The 15,676-nt window shown below is 40.7% G+C and overlaps 1 protein-coding gene and 1 long non-coding RNA gene across 3 annotated transcripts in view; one reads left to right on the top strand and one right to left on the bottom strand.

Annotated features, from left to right (window-relative positions):
- The window catches only part of LOC137652101 (uncharacterized), a 41,346-nt gene extending 27,740 nt beyond the window's left edge, over window positions 1–13,606 (top strand). The window contains exons 2-3 of the long non-coding RNA XR_011046189.1: window positions 2,173–2,424; window positions 12,345–13,606. This is a non-coding gene — a long non-coding RNA (uncharacterized lncRNA). The remainder of the gene's footprint in view (window positions 1–2,172; window positions 2,425–12,344) is intronic.
- Window positions 13,607–14,097: 491 nt separating this feature from the next.
- LOC137652470 (glutamine-dependent NAD(+) synthetase-like) overlaps window positions 14,098–15,676 on the bottom strand; it is a 63,223-nt gene continuing 61,644 nt past the window's right edge. For both annotated transcript variants that reach the window (XM_068385858.1, XM_068385859.1), the window contains exon 15: window positions 14,098–15,035. In XM_068385858.1, coding sequence (XP_068241959.1) covers window positions 14,728–15,035 — 308 coding nt within the window. In that variant the 3' untranslated portion in view covers window positions 14,098–14,727. The remainder of the gene's footprint in view (window positions 15,036–15,676) is intronic.

Below are 15,676 nucleotides of genomic sequence, written 5' to 3'. Positions count from 1 at the left end.
CGTAGCAGCGAGTGCAGTAGTAGGTGAGGGCTCAGCCACTACATTCCCATAATCCCATAACCTTTTTAACCTTTCTCTTGATTGCTTTTATTGTTGTTTTTGGGTTGTACGGTCGGCTAAGAAGCCTTCCGCATCCTGGTTGATTTGGCGGGTGGTCAATTCTTTCTTGAGAAGCGCCTAGGTTAGAGGTTGTGATGAGGTCCTTTAGTATGGGTTGCAGCCCTTTATACTTCCGCACCTAAGAGTCGTTCAGCATCCTAAGAGGACCGCTACGCTCAGTAAGGAAGACGTACTTATTAAAGGCAGAGTAATGGTTCAAGTCGACTTCCTTACCAGGTACTTATTTATTTTATATTGTTATTTTGAATAACTAATAAAATGAAATACGGGATACTTAGCTTCTTTGTTAACATGTTTTCTGGTCTCCACCCACCACCCTGGGTGTGAATCAGCTACATGATCATCGGGTAAGATTAATATTGAAAAATGTTATTTTCATTAGTAAAATAAATTTTTGAATATACTTACCCGATGATCATGATTTAAAGGACCCGCCCTTCCTCCCCATAGAGAACCAGTGGACCGAGGAGAAAATTGAGGTCTTGTTGACAAGAAGTACTGGAGTACCTGACCACAGATGGCGCTGGTGAGTACACCCCCACCTGTATAGCGATCGCTGGCGTATCCCGACCGTAGATTTCTGTCGGGCAACGGAGTTGACAGCTACATGATCATCGGGTAAGTATTTTCAAAAATTTATTTTACTAATGAAAATAACATATTAAGAAACCTTCTTTACCTATGTCAAAGAATGCAGTTTCCTATTATATCAGACTGTTAATACGAGAAGCCCATTCCCATCTGAATGAAGAAGACCATGCTGTGCTGAGGGTAAAGACACATGAAGTTAGATCTGTCGCTACTTCAGTGGCTTTTAAACAAAACAGATCTCTGCAGAGTGTAATGGACGCAACCTATTGGAGAAGCAAGTCAGTGTTCGCGTCTTTTTATCTTAAAGATGTCCAGTCTCTTTACGAGAACTGCTACACCCTGGGACCATTCGTAGCAGCGAGTGCAGTAGTGGGTGAGGGCTCAACCACTACATTCCCCTAATTCCATAACCTTTTTAATCTTTCTCTTGAAATGTTTTTTATTGTTGTTTTTGGGTTGTCCGGAAGGCTGAGAAGCCTTTCGCATCCTGGTTGATTTGGCGGGTGGTCAAATTCTTTTCTTGAGAAGCGCCTAGATTAGAGGTTGTGATGAGGTCCTTTAGAATGGGTTGCAACCCTTGATACTTCAGCTCCTAGGAGTCGCTCAGCATCCTAAGAGGATCGCGAGGCTCAGTAAGGAAGACGTACTTAAAAAGGCAGAGTAATTGTTCAAGTCGACTTCCTTATCAGGTACTTATTTATTTTATGTTTGTTATTTTGAATAACTGCTAAAATGAAATACGAAATCCTTAGCTCATAATAATGTAAACAATTAATGCTGGTCTCTACCCACCCCCCTGGGTGTGAATCAGCTTATATAATCACCGGCTAAGTTTAATATTGAAAAATGTTATTTTTATAATAAAATAAATTTTTGAATATACTTACCCGGTGATTATATATTAAAGGACCCTCCCTTCCTCCCCAATAGAGACGCAGTGGACCGAGGAGAAAATTGAGTTCTGTGTTTACATTGAGTACTGAGTACCTGCACGACAGATGGCGCTGTTGAAGTACACCCCCTACCTGCATAGCGATCGCTGGCGGATTTCGAGCGTAGAGTTTTTCTGTCGGGCAGCAGAGCTGCAGCTTATATAATCACTGGGTAAGTATATTCAAAAATTTATTTTATTATAAAAATAACATTTTTCCTAACTATACACACCTTAGCTATTTATACAAACTTGCCCGCCAGCCCTATCTCCCTTGAAGTCCTACCTCCAAGCAAAGGGAGCTAAATCACATGTGTGTGAGGGGTAGCGTTAGCAAACTACCCTTCCCTACCCCCCGCTAATTAACGGTGTGGGTAGTTAACCCTCGTTAAACTTTAATGGCTCGTTATTTCAGCTACACCGAAAGTGATACCCTGTAATAGCCTAATAGTCCTTTGTTACCAATGATGTCATTTAAAGTTCCTCAGTATATGATAAATGTAGTGTTACTGTAATACAGTACTTTTCAGATATGGTGCCACTACTGCTGCCGCCTGTATGCATTGCTCGGGCTCTCGAGGCCAATCTTGGACTTCTATATCTTAACATATTGGAAACATCGGACATATCAGATGAGTATTCAGGGCTGCGTAGACCTCGTTTTTGGTATAACAATGCCGCCTTTTTAAGATGAGATGCACTACTTAAACCAGTACCAAGACACCAATTTTATTCTTAATACTCATTCTCCAGACCTAATAGTTGACTGCACGGGTTTCCAGGTTAGTCTAGTTGGTGGTATTTTTCATTTCTTTAAAGTTGATGTGGCATGGTCTTTGTATCTCTTCTTAGGGCTGCCAGATCTTTGGTGCTATTTCAGTAATAAGTATAGGTAGTTTAAAATATTTTATGCTACTCTACCAATGCATAATATAATATATAAAGTATTTTGTTCCTACACGAATAAAAATCTTCATCCTTTAATGGCAGTACGATTTCAGCGGAGGTGGAAACTCGTTTGGTAAAACTCATAATGAGATGTTGGGACATTAGTTACTGGCAGATGACTGAGTAAGCCCCACCTCCCTGCTGACCCACTGAGTAGCCGCTTTGATTCCAGCCACCGAGTAGGTGCTAACAAACTTGTCTTTTTACCCCTTTTCTTTTAACTTGCAGATTGTCGTGTGGTTGGGCGAATTAAGAAACCGAGTGCGTGCATGCAGTCTTGTCTAGGTGTTCCCTACTGTATGAGTGGAATCTTTGAGCAGAAATTCTGTGGATCCTCATTCTTTTTCCTCTTCTTGGAGGAAAATTGTATGCAGTAGGAGTGACCGCCATGTCCTCCCAGTGTTTGGAGTATGGTAAGAAAAGGAAGGTAAAGTCCATTGAGATTCTTCTCATTTGGGGTCTTCCTTGAAGGCTAAGAAATCCGCTCAACCTCTACTTTCTTCTCTGGTATTCTGACTTCTGATCCTTTTCCATCTTCTCTTCTGGTGGGAAGTTGAAGAATGGTGGTGACATTGATTTAACCTGGGGGCAAACCCAGATTGAGGCTGCATTATCTGCTTTCCCTAGATAAGCAGGTAAAGTATTTAGTCATCTTATGGGGAACATGAAACACTTTTATACAGATTACAATGCAGCTAAGAGCACTGTAGCCATCCTTAGGCATTGATGGCATTCCATCAAGAAAAGGACTTTGTTCCATAACTGGAATACAAACCACGCTATTTAATAGGGGTATTACTTTTGGTATTGGGAGTGGGGCTGAGACAGGGATGTGTGATGTCGCCGTGGCTGTATAACTTGTATGTTGATGGAGTGGTGAGAGAGGTGAATGCTCGAGTGCTTGGACGAGGATTGAAACTGGTAGACGAGAATGACCATGAATGGGAGGTAAATCAGTTGTTGTTTGTGGATGATACTGTATTGGTTGCAGACGCGGAAGAGAAGGGACGATTAGTGACAGAATTTGGAAGGGTGTGTGAGAGAAGGAAATTGAGAGTTAATTTGGGTAAGAGTAAGGTTATGAGATGTACGAGAAGGGAAGGTGGTGCGAGGTTGAATGTCATGTTGAATGGAGAGTTACTTGAGGAGGTGGATCACTTTAAGTACTTGGGGTCTGTTGTTGCAGCAAATGGTGGAGTGGAAGCAGATGTACGTCGGAGAGTGAATGAAGGATGCAAAGTATTGGGGTCCGTTAAGGGAGTAGTAAAAAATAGAGGGTTGGGCATGAATGTAAAGAGAGTTCTGTATGAGAAAGTGATTGTACCAACTGTGATGTATGGATCGGAGTTGTGGGGAATGAAAGTGACGGAGAGACAGAAATTGAATGTGTTTGAGATGAAGTGTCTAAGGAGTATGGCTGGTGTATCTCGAGTAGATAGGGTTAGGGACGAAGTAGTGAGGGTGAGAACGGGTGTAAGAAATGAGTTAACAGCTAGAGTGGATATGAATGTGTTGAGGTGGTTTGGCCATGTTGAGAGAGTGGAAAATGGCTGTCTGCCAAAGAAGGTGATGAATGCAAGAGTTGATGGGAGAAGTATAAGAGGAAGGCCAAGGTTTGGGTGGATGGATGGAGTGAAGGAAGCTCTGGGTGATAGGAATATAGATGTGAGAGAGGCAAGAGAGTGTGCTAGAAATAGGAATGAATGGCGAGCGATTGTGACGCAGTTCTGGTAGGCCCTGCTGCTTCCTCTGGTGCCTTGGATGACCGCGGAGGTAGCAGCAGTAGGGGATTCAGCGTTATGAAGCTTCATCTGTGGTGGATAACGGGGGAGGGTGGGCTGTGGCACCCTAGCAGTACCAGCCGAACTCGGTTGAGTCCCCTGTCAGGCTTGGAGGAACGTAGAGAGGAGAGGTCCCCTTTTTTGTTTCATTTGTTTGATGTCGGCTACCCCCAAAAATTGGGGGAAGTACTGTACCTTGGTATATGTATGTATGTATGTATTACTTTTGGCGTAGCTGAAATGACGACCCATTAAAATTTACCGAGGGTTAACTACCCATACCGCTAGTTAGCTGGGGGTAGGGGAGGGTAGCTTGCTACCGGCCCCCCCAAACACACCTGTGATTGAGCTCACTTTGCTTTCGGCTCGGATGGTGAATGGACATTGCCGCTCTTCATCCTCTTCTTATTTAGCAGCCATTAATCGTTTTTTTTTTTGCTTTTTCTTTTCTCTAGTGTGTGTTTGGGAAGTTGACTTCGGTGACCATGCGCACCTGCCCTGGACTCTCCGGCTGCCCTTGTGGAACTTTTATGCCAGTGGTGGAGACATAGTGTAAATAAGTGCAATGAGTGTAGGGAGTTGTCTTCCTCCCAGTGGGAGAGGTTTGGGCAACAGCGGAAGAAGTCTAAGCGGGATATTTCTTCTTCGAAGGTTCCTTCGAAGGGAGAAAAACCGACGGCCTCTTCTTCCATCTCCCTACCCTCCTCCGAAGATCGTGCTCATTCGGCCTCTTACGAGAGATCGTCGAGTAGTAATGTAGACAAAGTTAATGTCGGCCAACCCCGGTCCTCGAGAGATGGTGTTGCTACCCCTAGCGAAGCCCCCCCCCCCCCCCCCCCCCGGGTGAGGCCTTGTCACTAACCCCTTTATTGCAGATTTGGTCGTCCTTGGGGCTCTTGGGTCCACCCTCCAAGGAAGCTTTGCTGCAGTTCATCCGTATGGGTGCTTCTGCTCGGCAGTTATTGTCGCCATCAGAGGTAGATCCTCTGGCCCTCGTCGACGTTGTAGAGTGTCAGAGGTGTCACACTTGATGTCATCCAGCTCCTCTGTCCCTAGAGACTCTCCAGCGGTTGCTGCCGACTTAGTTTCCCCTGTTCCTGAACATCCTTCGAGAGGGAAACTAAGTCTGTCTGTCTCTCCTGCGAGTGTTTTTCCCCCTTGGGGGAGTTCACTCGTAGAGACTCCTCTTCGGAGGACTACTGCGGCACACAGTCAGCTTGCTGATCCAAGGGCCCCTAGAGGGCGCCTTCGTCGGAAAGCTCGCCCTCCACTTCGCCTCAGAGATCTCCCTTCACCATCGCTGAAGAGGCGCCTCTTTGGTTTGTCTGCTTCATTGTCGCAGCCGTCCCCTGCAGAGGAGCCTCTGCTGCAGTCATCTGACCTTTGACCGTCACTGCACCTGCTACTAGTCCTGTGACTTCGGTCCTAAACCTCTCTGCGGATCGTTCGCGATCCCCATTGGTGGATGCTCGCCCTTACAAAGGGCACATCCCAGTTCCTGTCCATCCACCCTTCAGACCTGCCGACCTTCCATCACCATTCCTGTTCCCGGTAAAGCCTCTTGAGGCTCTACCAAAGTGCACAGCCGCGCGCCATCGCCCTGCAGCTTGCCAACCTACAGGACATCAACGCTCACCCGCAGCTCGTCATCAACAGACTGTAGGTCAGCGATCTACAGTGCTTTGGCGCGCCCCTTCGCCAGCTCGCCCTCATAGACGGTAGCTACATCATGTGCCTACGCGCCAATGCTCTCCTGCGCGCTTTGCGCCCACGGACCCACGGTCACCTACGCGCCCTGCGCTCACGCGCCCAGGGTCGCCCACGCGCCCACGCGCCCACGATCTTCTGCACGCCATTGCTCTCCTGCGCGTCGGCAATCTCCTACGCGCCAGCACTCTCCCGCGCACCAACACTCGCCTATGCGCTAGCACTCTCCTGCGCGCCAAATCTCTCCTGTGCACCAGACCGATCCCGTGCGCCAGCACTCACCTGCACATTAACGAGTTCCTGCGTGCCAATATTCTCCAGCGCGTCAGCACTCACCGACGCGCCATCACACGCCTACGCGCGTGCAACCAACACGCCTACGTGCGTGCAACCAACACGCCCACGTGCGTGCAACCAACACGCCCAATCCAGCGCGGTCACTTCCCCGAGGGTGAAGCTGACTCCGAGCAGACCATCAAGGCTAGTCCCTCCAGTATCTCCCCCAGGGTTACTCTCCCTTCCTGTCTGATGAGGAGGGTACTCAACCCCCTTCTTCACCAAGGGAATCACGTGAGAAGAGGCCCTCCTCCATTCCACCGTTGGAGGAAACCTCCCTTCACGCGGAGAGTTCCCCTCAGTCAGAGATCAGGATGAGGACAACACACAGGCCTTCGATGTTGTTCCTCGGAAGGAGTCCAAAGACTCCAAGTTCGCTGCCAGAACTACAAGAACGGAGACAGTCAGCCACTCGAGGAATGTCCGCGACTCACCTCAAGAAGAGCTCTTGGGGATAGAAGATGGAGACTTCGCTGCAAGTCCAACATCAGGAGGAGAGCAACAAGAGTCAGATCATGTTTCTGGCAGGTCCTGACTTTTATGAGGGTTCTCAACGGGTTTTCCGACCCAGAGATACCCCCTCGAGAGGACAAGGACACTGTCTTAGACCACGTCTTTGGCTCTCAGAAACCCTCAAATACCTGTACCAACCGTGTGTCACACGATCGTACATAGTAACGACATTTCTCTTTTTTTGTATATAGTCTCCTCTGTATCTTCGCTCTCCCCTCACACTGATAACGACCTGAATCAACTTGTCTGTTTTTCTCACCGTTGTTGGTTGAACAGGAAACAGCCTGTTATGTTATGGCCTTCTTGCCTGGAATTGATGTATTTATAAACTGATGTTCTGTAATAAAGTTACTCGGTTGCTTTCATCCACTTTTGAGTCACAACCTACTCTCTGCTCGTCACATTGGTGACCCCGGAGTGACTCGCTCCTTCCGCCTCCCCCCTCCCCCCTCCCCCCCTCACTGTTACCATGAGACCCTCAAAACATACCTTCCATACCCTCAGTGGCTGGGTTTATATATATATATATATATATATATATATATATATATATATATATATATATATATATATATATATATATATATATATATATATATATATATATATATATATATATATATATATATATATATATATATATATATATATATATATATATATTGTGTTTGTGTGTGTGTGTGTGTATATCTGAGTGGGGATACCTTTACGTGATGAGAGGGTTTGTGCATTGCCATGATCAGCAAAGCTGTACTAGTCAGGGCCACCCATACTAGGTTTGTTTGCTGTGAGAAATCATACTAGTACCCCACCATCACTATGGCCAATTTATGGATATGGAAAAGGACACGAGGCCGTTGTCATGCACTCGACAAGTAACGGCAGCCTTTGTTGTTGCAGTAGGGCTCCACAAGGCACTAGAAGAGTTGGAAGACCCAGACCTACATAGCTGAGGACTATGAAGCATGAAGTGGGAGATGATGGATGGAGAAGTATTGAATTTCTTAAAAGCTCAAGATAGAGACGAATGGTGAAATCTAACCAAGGCCCTTTGCGTTAGTAGGCGTAGGAGCAGATTACACACACACACACACACACACACACACACACACACACACACACACACACACACACACACACACACACACACACACACACATTAAGGACAATGGAGAGAAAAGAAACCCCCTTTCTTTTTTCTTTTCTTTTTTTAAAGGAGGAAATATCCTTTGATACAGAAGTACAAGCCTGCATCATTAGATAAAGTACGGTCTCAGTTGGGAGGATCAAGTGGTGTGACTATGGAAGATGGAGAAAAAAATATATTTTTTTTTCCTTTTTTTGGGGGGGGGGGAGGAAATATCCTTTGATGCAGAAGTACAAGCCTTCATTATTGGATAAAGTACGGACTCAGTTGGGAGGATCAAATGGTTTGACTATGGAAAATGAGAAAAAAATAATTTTTTTTTTCTTTATTTTTTTTGGGGGTGGGGAAATATCCTTTGATGCAGAAGTACAAACCATCATTGGACAATGTACGGACTCAGTTAGGAGGATTATGTGCTATATCTATGGAAGATGAAGATTTCTTTTTTTTTTTTGAGTAGGAAATATCCTTTGTTGTCGAAGTACAAGCCTTCATCATTGGATAAAGTACGGACTCGGTTAGGAGGATCAAGTGGTTTGACTATGGAAGATGGAGAGAAAAAGGAACTAGTTTTTTTTTTGGAGAGGAAATATCCTTTAACCATTTTACCCCTAGGCAATTTGGAACTTTCCATCCCTTTACCCCCAGGGGTGGTTTTTATTTTTTCAAGCACATTTTGCAGTATATATATTTTAAATTGCTCTAACAGCCTTAATTTTCGTCATAGAGAGGTCAGGTTGGTCTCATTCTCTTGGAAAATGCCTGAAGTTTCTGAAACAAATATAAAAAATATGCAAAAAGAAATATAAATAGTAGTTTTTTGCAAGGACGTACCGGTACGTCCAAGGGGGTAAAGGGATGGGTTTTGTGAAACGTACCAGTACGTCCTTTAGGGGTAAAAGGGTTAATATAGAAGTACAAGCCTTCATTATTGGATAATGTACGGACCCAGTTAGGAGGCTCATGTGGTATAACTGGAAGATTAAGATTTCTTTTTTTTTTTGAGCAGGAAATATCCTTTGTTGTCGAAGTACAAGCCTTCATCATTGGATAAAGTACGGACTCGGTTAGGAGGATCAAGTGGTTTGACTATGGAAGATGGAGAGAAAAAGGAACTCGTTTTTTTTTGGAGAGGTAATATTTATTATTGAAGTACAAGCCTTCATCATTGGATCAATTAACAATACTGTGCTGTCATAAAGATTTGTAACTTTTATCTTTTTAAAGCATAAAACAATAAAGGGCATTTAAACAAGGACACTAACAATAAAGATAAAATATTAAATATCAAAGCTCTTGTACTTCTGTTAAGGCATAATAAAAAAATATATATTCTAGTCTAAACAGAGTAATGTACTATCTACTGACAGTAAGCAATGAAAGCCTTGAACAGCTCTTAAGCCCTGTCCACACGATCAAGTATGCCCGACAGGAAAACAGTGATACCAGACCATAGTAGGTAGTGAGAATGAGGGTTGATGACGTCAGAAGTGGGAAAACCACAGACAGGGATCTGGCAACACTGTTTGTTGCCAGATCCCTGTCTGTGGTATACCCGCTTATGACTTCATCAACCCTCACCACTACCTACTGTGGTCTGGCATCTTTGTTTGCCCGTCGGGCATGCTTGATCGTGTGGACAGGGCTTTACTCTCGTAGAGTGTTAGAAGCTTCCCATCATTTTTCACCTGTCATCACAACCTTGTTACATTACAGTCAAAGCCCTTTTAACTGTGTTCTATGAGTAAAGTAGACATTCACATCAATCTTAAACATTGGTATACAGTGGAATGCCAGTCCTGAAACTAGATTAATACCAAATATGTTACGAAGAAATACTCCTCTTAATGAATAAAAATTTAATTGATCCATTCCAGACCTTAAAATTATCTTATAGAAAATGCTTGTATGAAGTTTATAATACAACACTTGCATACATAAAATCCAGATAAAATTATTAGATCAAATTAATACAAATTTAACTTTTTCTTAGTAAGAGTTGATGGAAGTGGAAGGCAATGAGGAGGACTTTCCAGTTATCTTTTTGTTTTTTCCATGGTTCTTACAACTTATATTTTTGGCTTGACACTATCATTGACCTTCTCAATCCCCAAGATGTATGTATGAATATCAAAACGCAAAATAATAAGGGGAGAAAATTAACAGTGATCTGCAGGTATGCACTGGGAGGTCGCTACACGTAAATGGAGCGTGCTACACAATAGTTACCATGAGGTTAACCAAATACTTTTCTCAAGAATTTATTAACTTGTGATTGAAAGAATTTAACAACTGGAAAGAATTTGACAACGGGCTTCCACTGTATTTGTTAATGAATACCAAGATTGAATTTTTGAAATTTGTTATGCATTCAAAGTGAAGTTGTAACAGTATAGGCTACAACAGTGCAACATTTCAACTTATTCTATAATACATTAGTACTGGATAAACAATTGTGAAGACATGTCATTACACTTTGGCTCAACAGTCTTTCATATTTCAGCTTTTATATTATTTTACATTACATTATACAATATAAGGAAAAAATTCCAATACAATATAATAAAGATAATGCAAGCTACTAATGGTAAATATGAAAGAAATTTATGTATTTCCCACATAAGACTAAGCGACCTTAAATTAATTTTGATAAATATGTAATTTACCCGATTTGAATTATGCATATAATTGTACCAATGATAGGTACTTTAAACAGGATATGACTAAAATATCTTGGCTCTTCCTGTAAATTGTATACAATTTTCCTTCAGAATAACACCAGAGTTATAAATATCAGTAAAAATACATGTTACCGTAAGGAGCATCACTAAGATATCCTTAAAACAAATTGTTTAAAAAGGGGACAAGTAGAGTTTATGTCATTGTCTAAGCAAATCCATGATCTGTATTAAACAAAAGTAACCCACAGTACAAATTAAAATGCCCAAAAGTTAATAAAAATAAAATGGCTGGAATTTTGAGAATTTTTAACACAAACTGATACTGCATGATGATAAAAATGCTATAAGAATTCTTATCGTGAACATCAGGTCATTTGGAAAGCATTAGTATTAGTAGACATCAAAACTGGAGATAGTTAAAATTTTTCCATATCTTGTATCCATTATTCTGATGTTTGTATACCTTATTTTATGTACATTATACACTGTTCAATACTTTATTCCATTTCTTACCACTTGGGTTATTATAGCATTAACATTCAAGAAACTTATTTGACTAATTGTTCTACTCCAATAGTCTCCCCTGATTGAGTTTTCCTTTTGCACGGCACGATATTTTCTCCATTACAAAATTTAAAGATTAAGTATATCAGAAATTTGGTATATTGACAGTCATGATTACGCTTTAGAAGAATGCAAGCTTGCCTGATGGGAGTTTTCTCTCCCTTCATACCACAGTGAGCCATTTTATACCAACTTTGGATGATGTTAGTGAATTATGAACAATTGCTTTCTAATTTGTGAACTGAATAAGCTTACAGTATTTAAGTGTTCGAAGTGTTGTGAATATCGAGGTGTCTCCCAAATATGGTACTAGCGTGTGTTTGTAATAAGGCATTCGATGGAGGTGGAATTTGTTCGGGAAAGCAATATACAGCAAGATGTCAATAGCCAAGGCACTCTGACAAACCCAGTCAACTTTACATTCCTTGGCTGCCAAGAAGTTTGACAAGACATGACCCAATTATAGAGTAGATGGAAAAGCTCTTATTGATCTGGATTCTGTATGTGAAATGGAGGAGTCAGTTTTTCCACTATGATGATGATTGAAAAAAGCCTCATCTATTTTGGACACTTTGTTTAAAAGAGGAAACTTGCTAAGATTATGGCTGGATTTAAGAAAATATAGGTTTACGTTTAGCAACATTATACTTCCAAGAGCAAATTGACAGCTAGAAAACTGAAAAAAAATTATCCCTAGTTTTTAGGCAGTCCTTAGTTTTTGTTGCCTCTCACCAGGTTTTGTTTATACTATAAATTTGCTTTGGACCCACTAGATAAGAGGAAATGGGACAATAGACTATATTTGAAGAGGTTAGATATTGAAGTAATAAATTTGATCATAGAAAATTGCATTATTGAAATTTTTATCCAATAATCATATGTTGAATGCCACAGAGTAGAATGGATGGATAATCTATGAGGGACTCAAAACAAACCTCTTTTGTATTGATATTCAAGTGTGTAAGACAAAATATTCCTTTAATGTTTCTTTCCAGAAATCTAACATTTGTCATTACTCATTGCAGCTTGAGGATGGTAACACGTTTAGCAGTTCTTTTACTGCAATTAACAGAAGCACCATAGATGAGATTTACCAGTTTGCTAATGAAGGATAATTGTCGATATACTAAGGACTTTTGCTGTATAATGATGGAAGGGCTAGCCAAAGAAAATAAAACCTAAAGATGTACATAACAATAGCCTGTGCCTCTACATTTCCAAAAGCTTTATAACATCAGGAATTTTAACGGTAAGTTATGGAGAAAAACTCTATTTAAACAAAATTTCCCAAGCACATGAACTATAAAAATCTTAATCCAATAGGAGGGAGCAAATACAGAAATTTCATCTCCTCTGTGCTGTACTTGCAACTCTATCGAGAAGTATAAAGACAACATAAGCCTAAAACCATTAAAGGCTAGAACAGCAATTCTTAGGCTATGTGAGGAAAGGGACATCTTGTTATATTGTCTAGAGAGAGGTTAGTATCTAGTATTCCTCTAGACTTTAATCTCTCTGAAGTAGACCGATTTCTTACATTGATATGTGGTACTGGTTGATGTCGTTTGGAGAGACTATAGATAATTTTGAGGGCCTCAGCAACTCGTTTGCTCAATGCAGACAGTAGGTCTTTTCCAAGAAACTTCCTTGAATGTGAATGTAGAAATATATGCCTGAATAGTAGAGAGAGAATATCAAATCCTTTTGGATGGCAGTTAGTCTCAGAGAACCTTGTGAGTAGGAATATCGAGTCTGTAAATGTCTGACCAGTCTTCTTCCTGAAGCTTTGGGAACAGCAAATAGATAGTTTTTAAAACCCTGGAAAAGCTTTGAAAACTCTATTATTTTTTCTAAATCTAGTTTGTCTCTTCAGGAAGAGTCTGGAATCTGATTGTGTTTCCTTCAGGCAAATCTATTGTTCTACCTCCAAAACACCAACAGGAATGAATAGAAATAGCAAAATCTTGCCTCTCACTGGAACTTGATGATAATTTTACACCTGAATATTGGGCTGGATGCTGATCTTTAGCAAAGCTTCTGTCTGGCCAAATGGGCCAGGTCATTTAAAATCATCCAAACCATGTTGGAAGTGTCATCAAAATAAAATGGTATAAGCTCTATAATTAAAATACATCAAGTCTTAAGGACACCATTGCATGAATTTATGATACCAATCCTAATATTCAAATGAAACATTAAATTTATAATACATGGAGCTCCAAAAATGATATGACTTAGTTCTTTTTAATCCTTCAATAGGATTAAAATGAACAAAGTCTGCCCACAAGAAAAATTCATCTGGGTTCTATTTTCCTCTCCCACTTCCTTCTCCATAGAATTTCAAGACTCTTGGCTATAAGCTTCTTTATTAGGTAATGTACTTGTCCATAATCATACGAGAAGATATTTTCCTCCCGCCCACTTTCCACCTCATGGGTTGCCCACAGGCTTTAACAGTCTTCCCTTCCTGCTATTATTTGTCAGAGCAATAAGCTTAACTGTGACAACTAGCATAATTACACTCTTAAGGAGACGGGAGCGTGGAAAATTTAATATAGCTTCTCTTGGATTATAGACATTATTGGGTCACATTCCAATACTTCCCTTATTGTATGTGATTTCACGACCAAGTTCATTACACCGAGAACGCTCACACATTTGAAAAGGGTATTTTTTAGACATGGCACTGTAGAGATATCTAAACACACTGAACAAAGTAGGAATCCTGAGATCCGTCAATGTGGCAAGATTTATTTTTTGTTTTAGAACAACTTGCCCACTTGGCAAGACGCAGAAACATGCATTGTTCAAATACAGAGAAATAAAAATACTCTTAATTCATGGCAGTGGTGTTTCAACTAAGTGGTTTGATTAAATTATGTTACTAACAATAATAGGTGCAGTGACTTAATGTGCAATGTAATAAATCTACCAGTATAACACAAGGTTGATATTTAAAAGCAGGACAGCCCAGAAAAATAACAGCTTTATTTTGGCTGCCTTAATGGTTTTAATTTCTCACTTAAAATTACATTTAAAAGATAATCATGGCTCAAACATTATAAATAATTAAAATTGTGAAAATTAAGTTAAATGCTATACTGTATTTATGCAAAAATTAAAATTGAAATTTTTTTACTAGACAATACTGCTCTTAGGGTTTTTGCATAGCCCTTTTAAGTAAAAATGCAACTTAACATTAGCTATATTGATCTGGAAAAGTGTGCTTTATTCAGAAGAAACCTTTGCATCTTTTTTTAAAGCTACCACAATTAAGGAGAACTGTTGAAATATAAGATAATTTTCTTATTTTAACTTTCCCCATTGCATACATTAATCTTTCAATCATAACAGCACCAAAATTTTAAAGGGAGGTACAGTACTGCGAAAGAGGACATTCCCTGACCATTATAAATGAATTGTTGTAGTGTGCTCATACATTGCTATGGGAGCTGAATCGCCACATCGAAAAGATTTTTGAGCAGGACGATCAGATGCAGGTATGTATATAGAAGACGAGCCACTTCGCTTTCTTTCTTCCTTCGTAACTTCATTTTCCAACGGGACAGAGAGATTCTCACCCATTTCTGTATCCTGGGATTGAGCAACTTCATGAGCAGTAAGTTCAAATTCAGATTTTCGTAAAGACGGTTCATCCCCAGGTTTAGATGAAGGCCATCCGGAGACTTCTACTCCACGACGAGGGGGTTCATTACCTGAGGTATAGAAAATAATTTAGGAACAAAAGACCTAATCTTCATAAAAGCGAATAGTGTTCTAAACTGAAAATTTATTAGTCATCGTATAGAAAAATCTTATCTACTTCAACTTAAAGCAACCATCCCCAGCCAGCTGTTTCATTAAATTTTTAATTTTAATTAAAAAATTTACTTCTATATTCGGCTGACAATCCTATCACATCTCTTTGGAAGATATGGTTTATTGACATTAATCCCTAATAGTTAAATTATTTCCACTTTATTTCCTTTCAAGTGGCTTGTGCTTTTAGTAACGTAATGCAACATCTGATGATAAATGGTAAGATGCAAATCTGCAGTGCACTAGCCACTCTTTGTCTTCTCAGTCTTGTAAATGAAACTATTTTGTATCCTCTTAACACCAGCAGTCAGAGGGGAGAAGTGAGGAGGCAGTGTCCATTTTGAACCTAAAAGATGGAAGGGTGAAAGGAACATAATATTTAATATCCTTAAGGAACCTTATAATGGAAAGGGTCATTGCACTGAGAATCCTCAAACAGCATCTCATCTGAGGCCACCAACTACCACTTAATTGGCTATGAAGGTCTTATATGCACTTTTCTTCGTGGACCAATTCTCTTCCGTGTTAGAAGGGCCCC

Source organism: Palaemon carinicauda, chromosome 13, assembly GCF_036898095.1.
Source record: "Palaemon carinicauda isolate YSFRI2023 chromosome 13, ASM3689809v2, whole genome shotgun sequence".
Taxonomy (NCBI): domain Eukaryota; kingdom Metazoa; phylum Arthropoda; class Malacostraca; order Decapoda; family Palaemonidae; genus Palaemon; species Palaemon carinicauda.
This window is presented reverse-complemented; position numbering and strand designations above follow the sequence as displayed.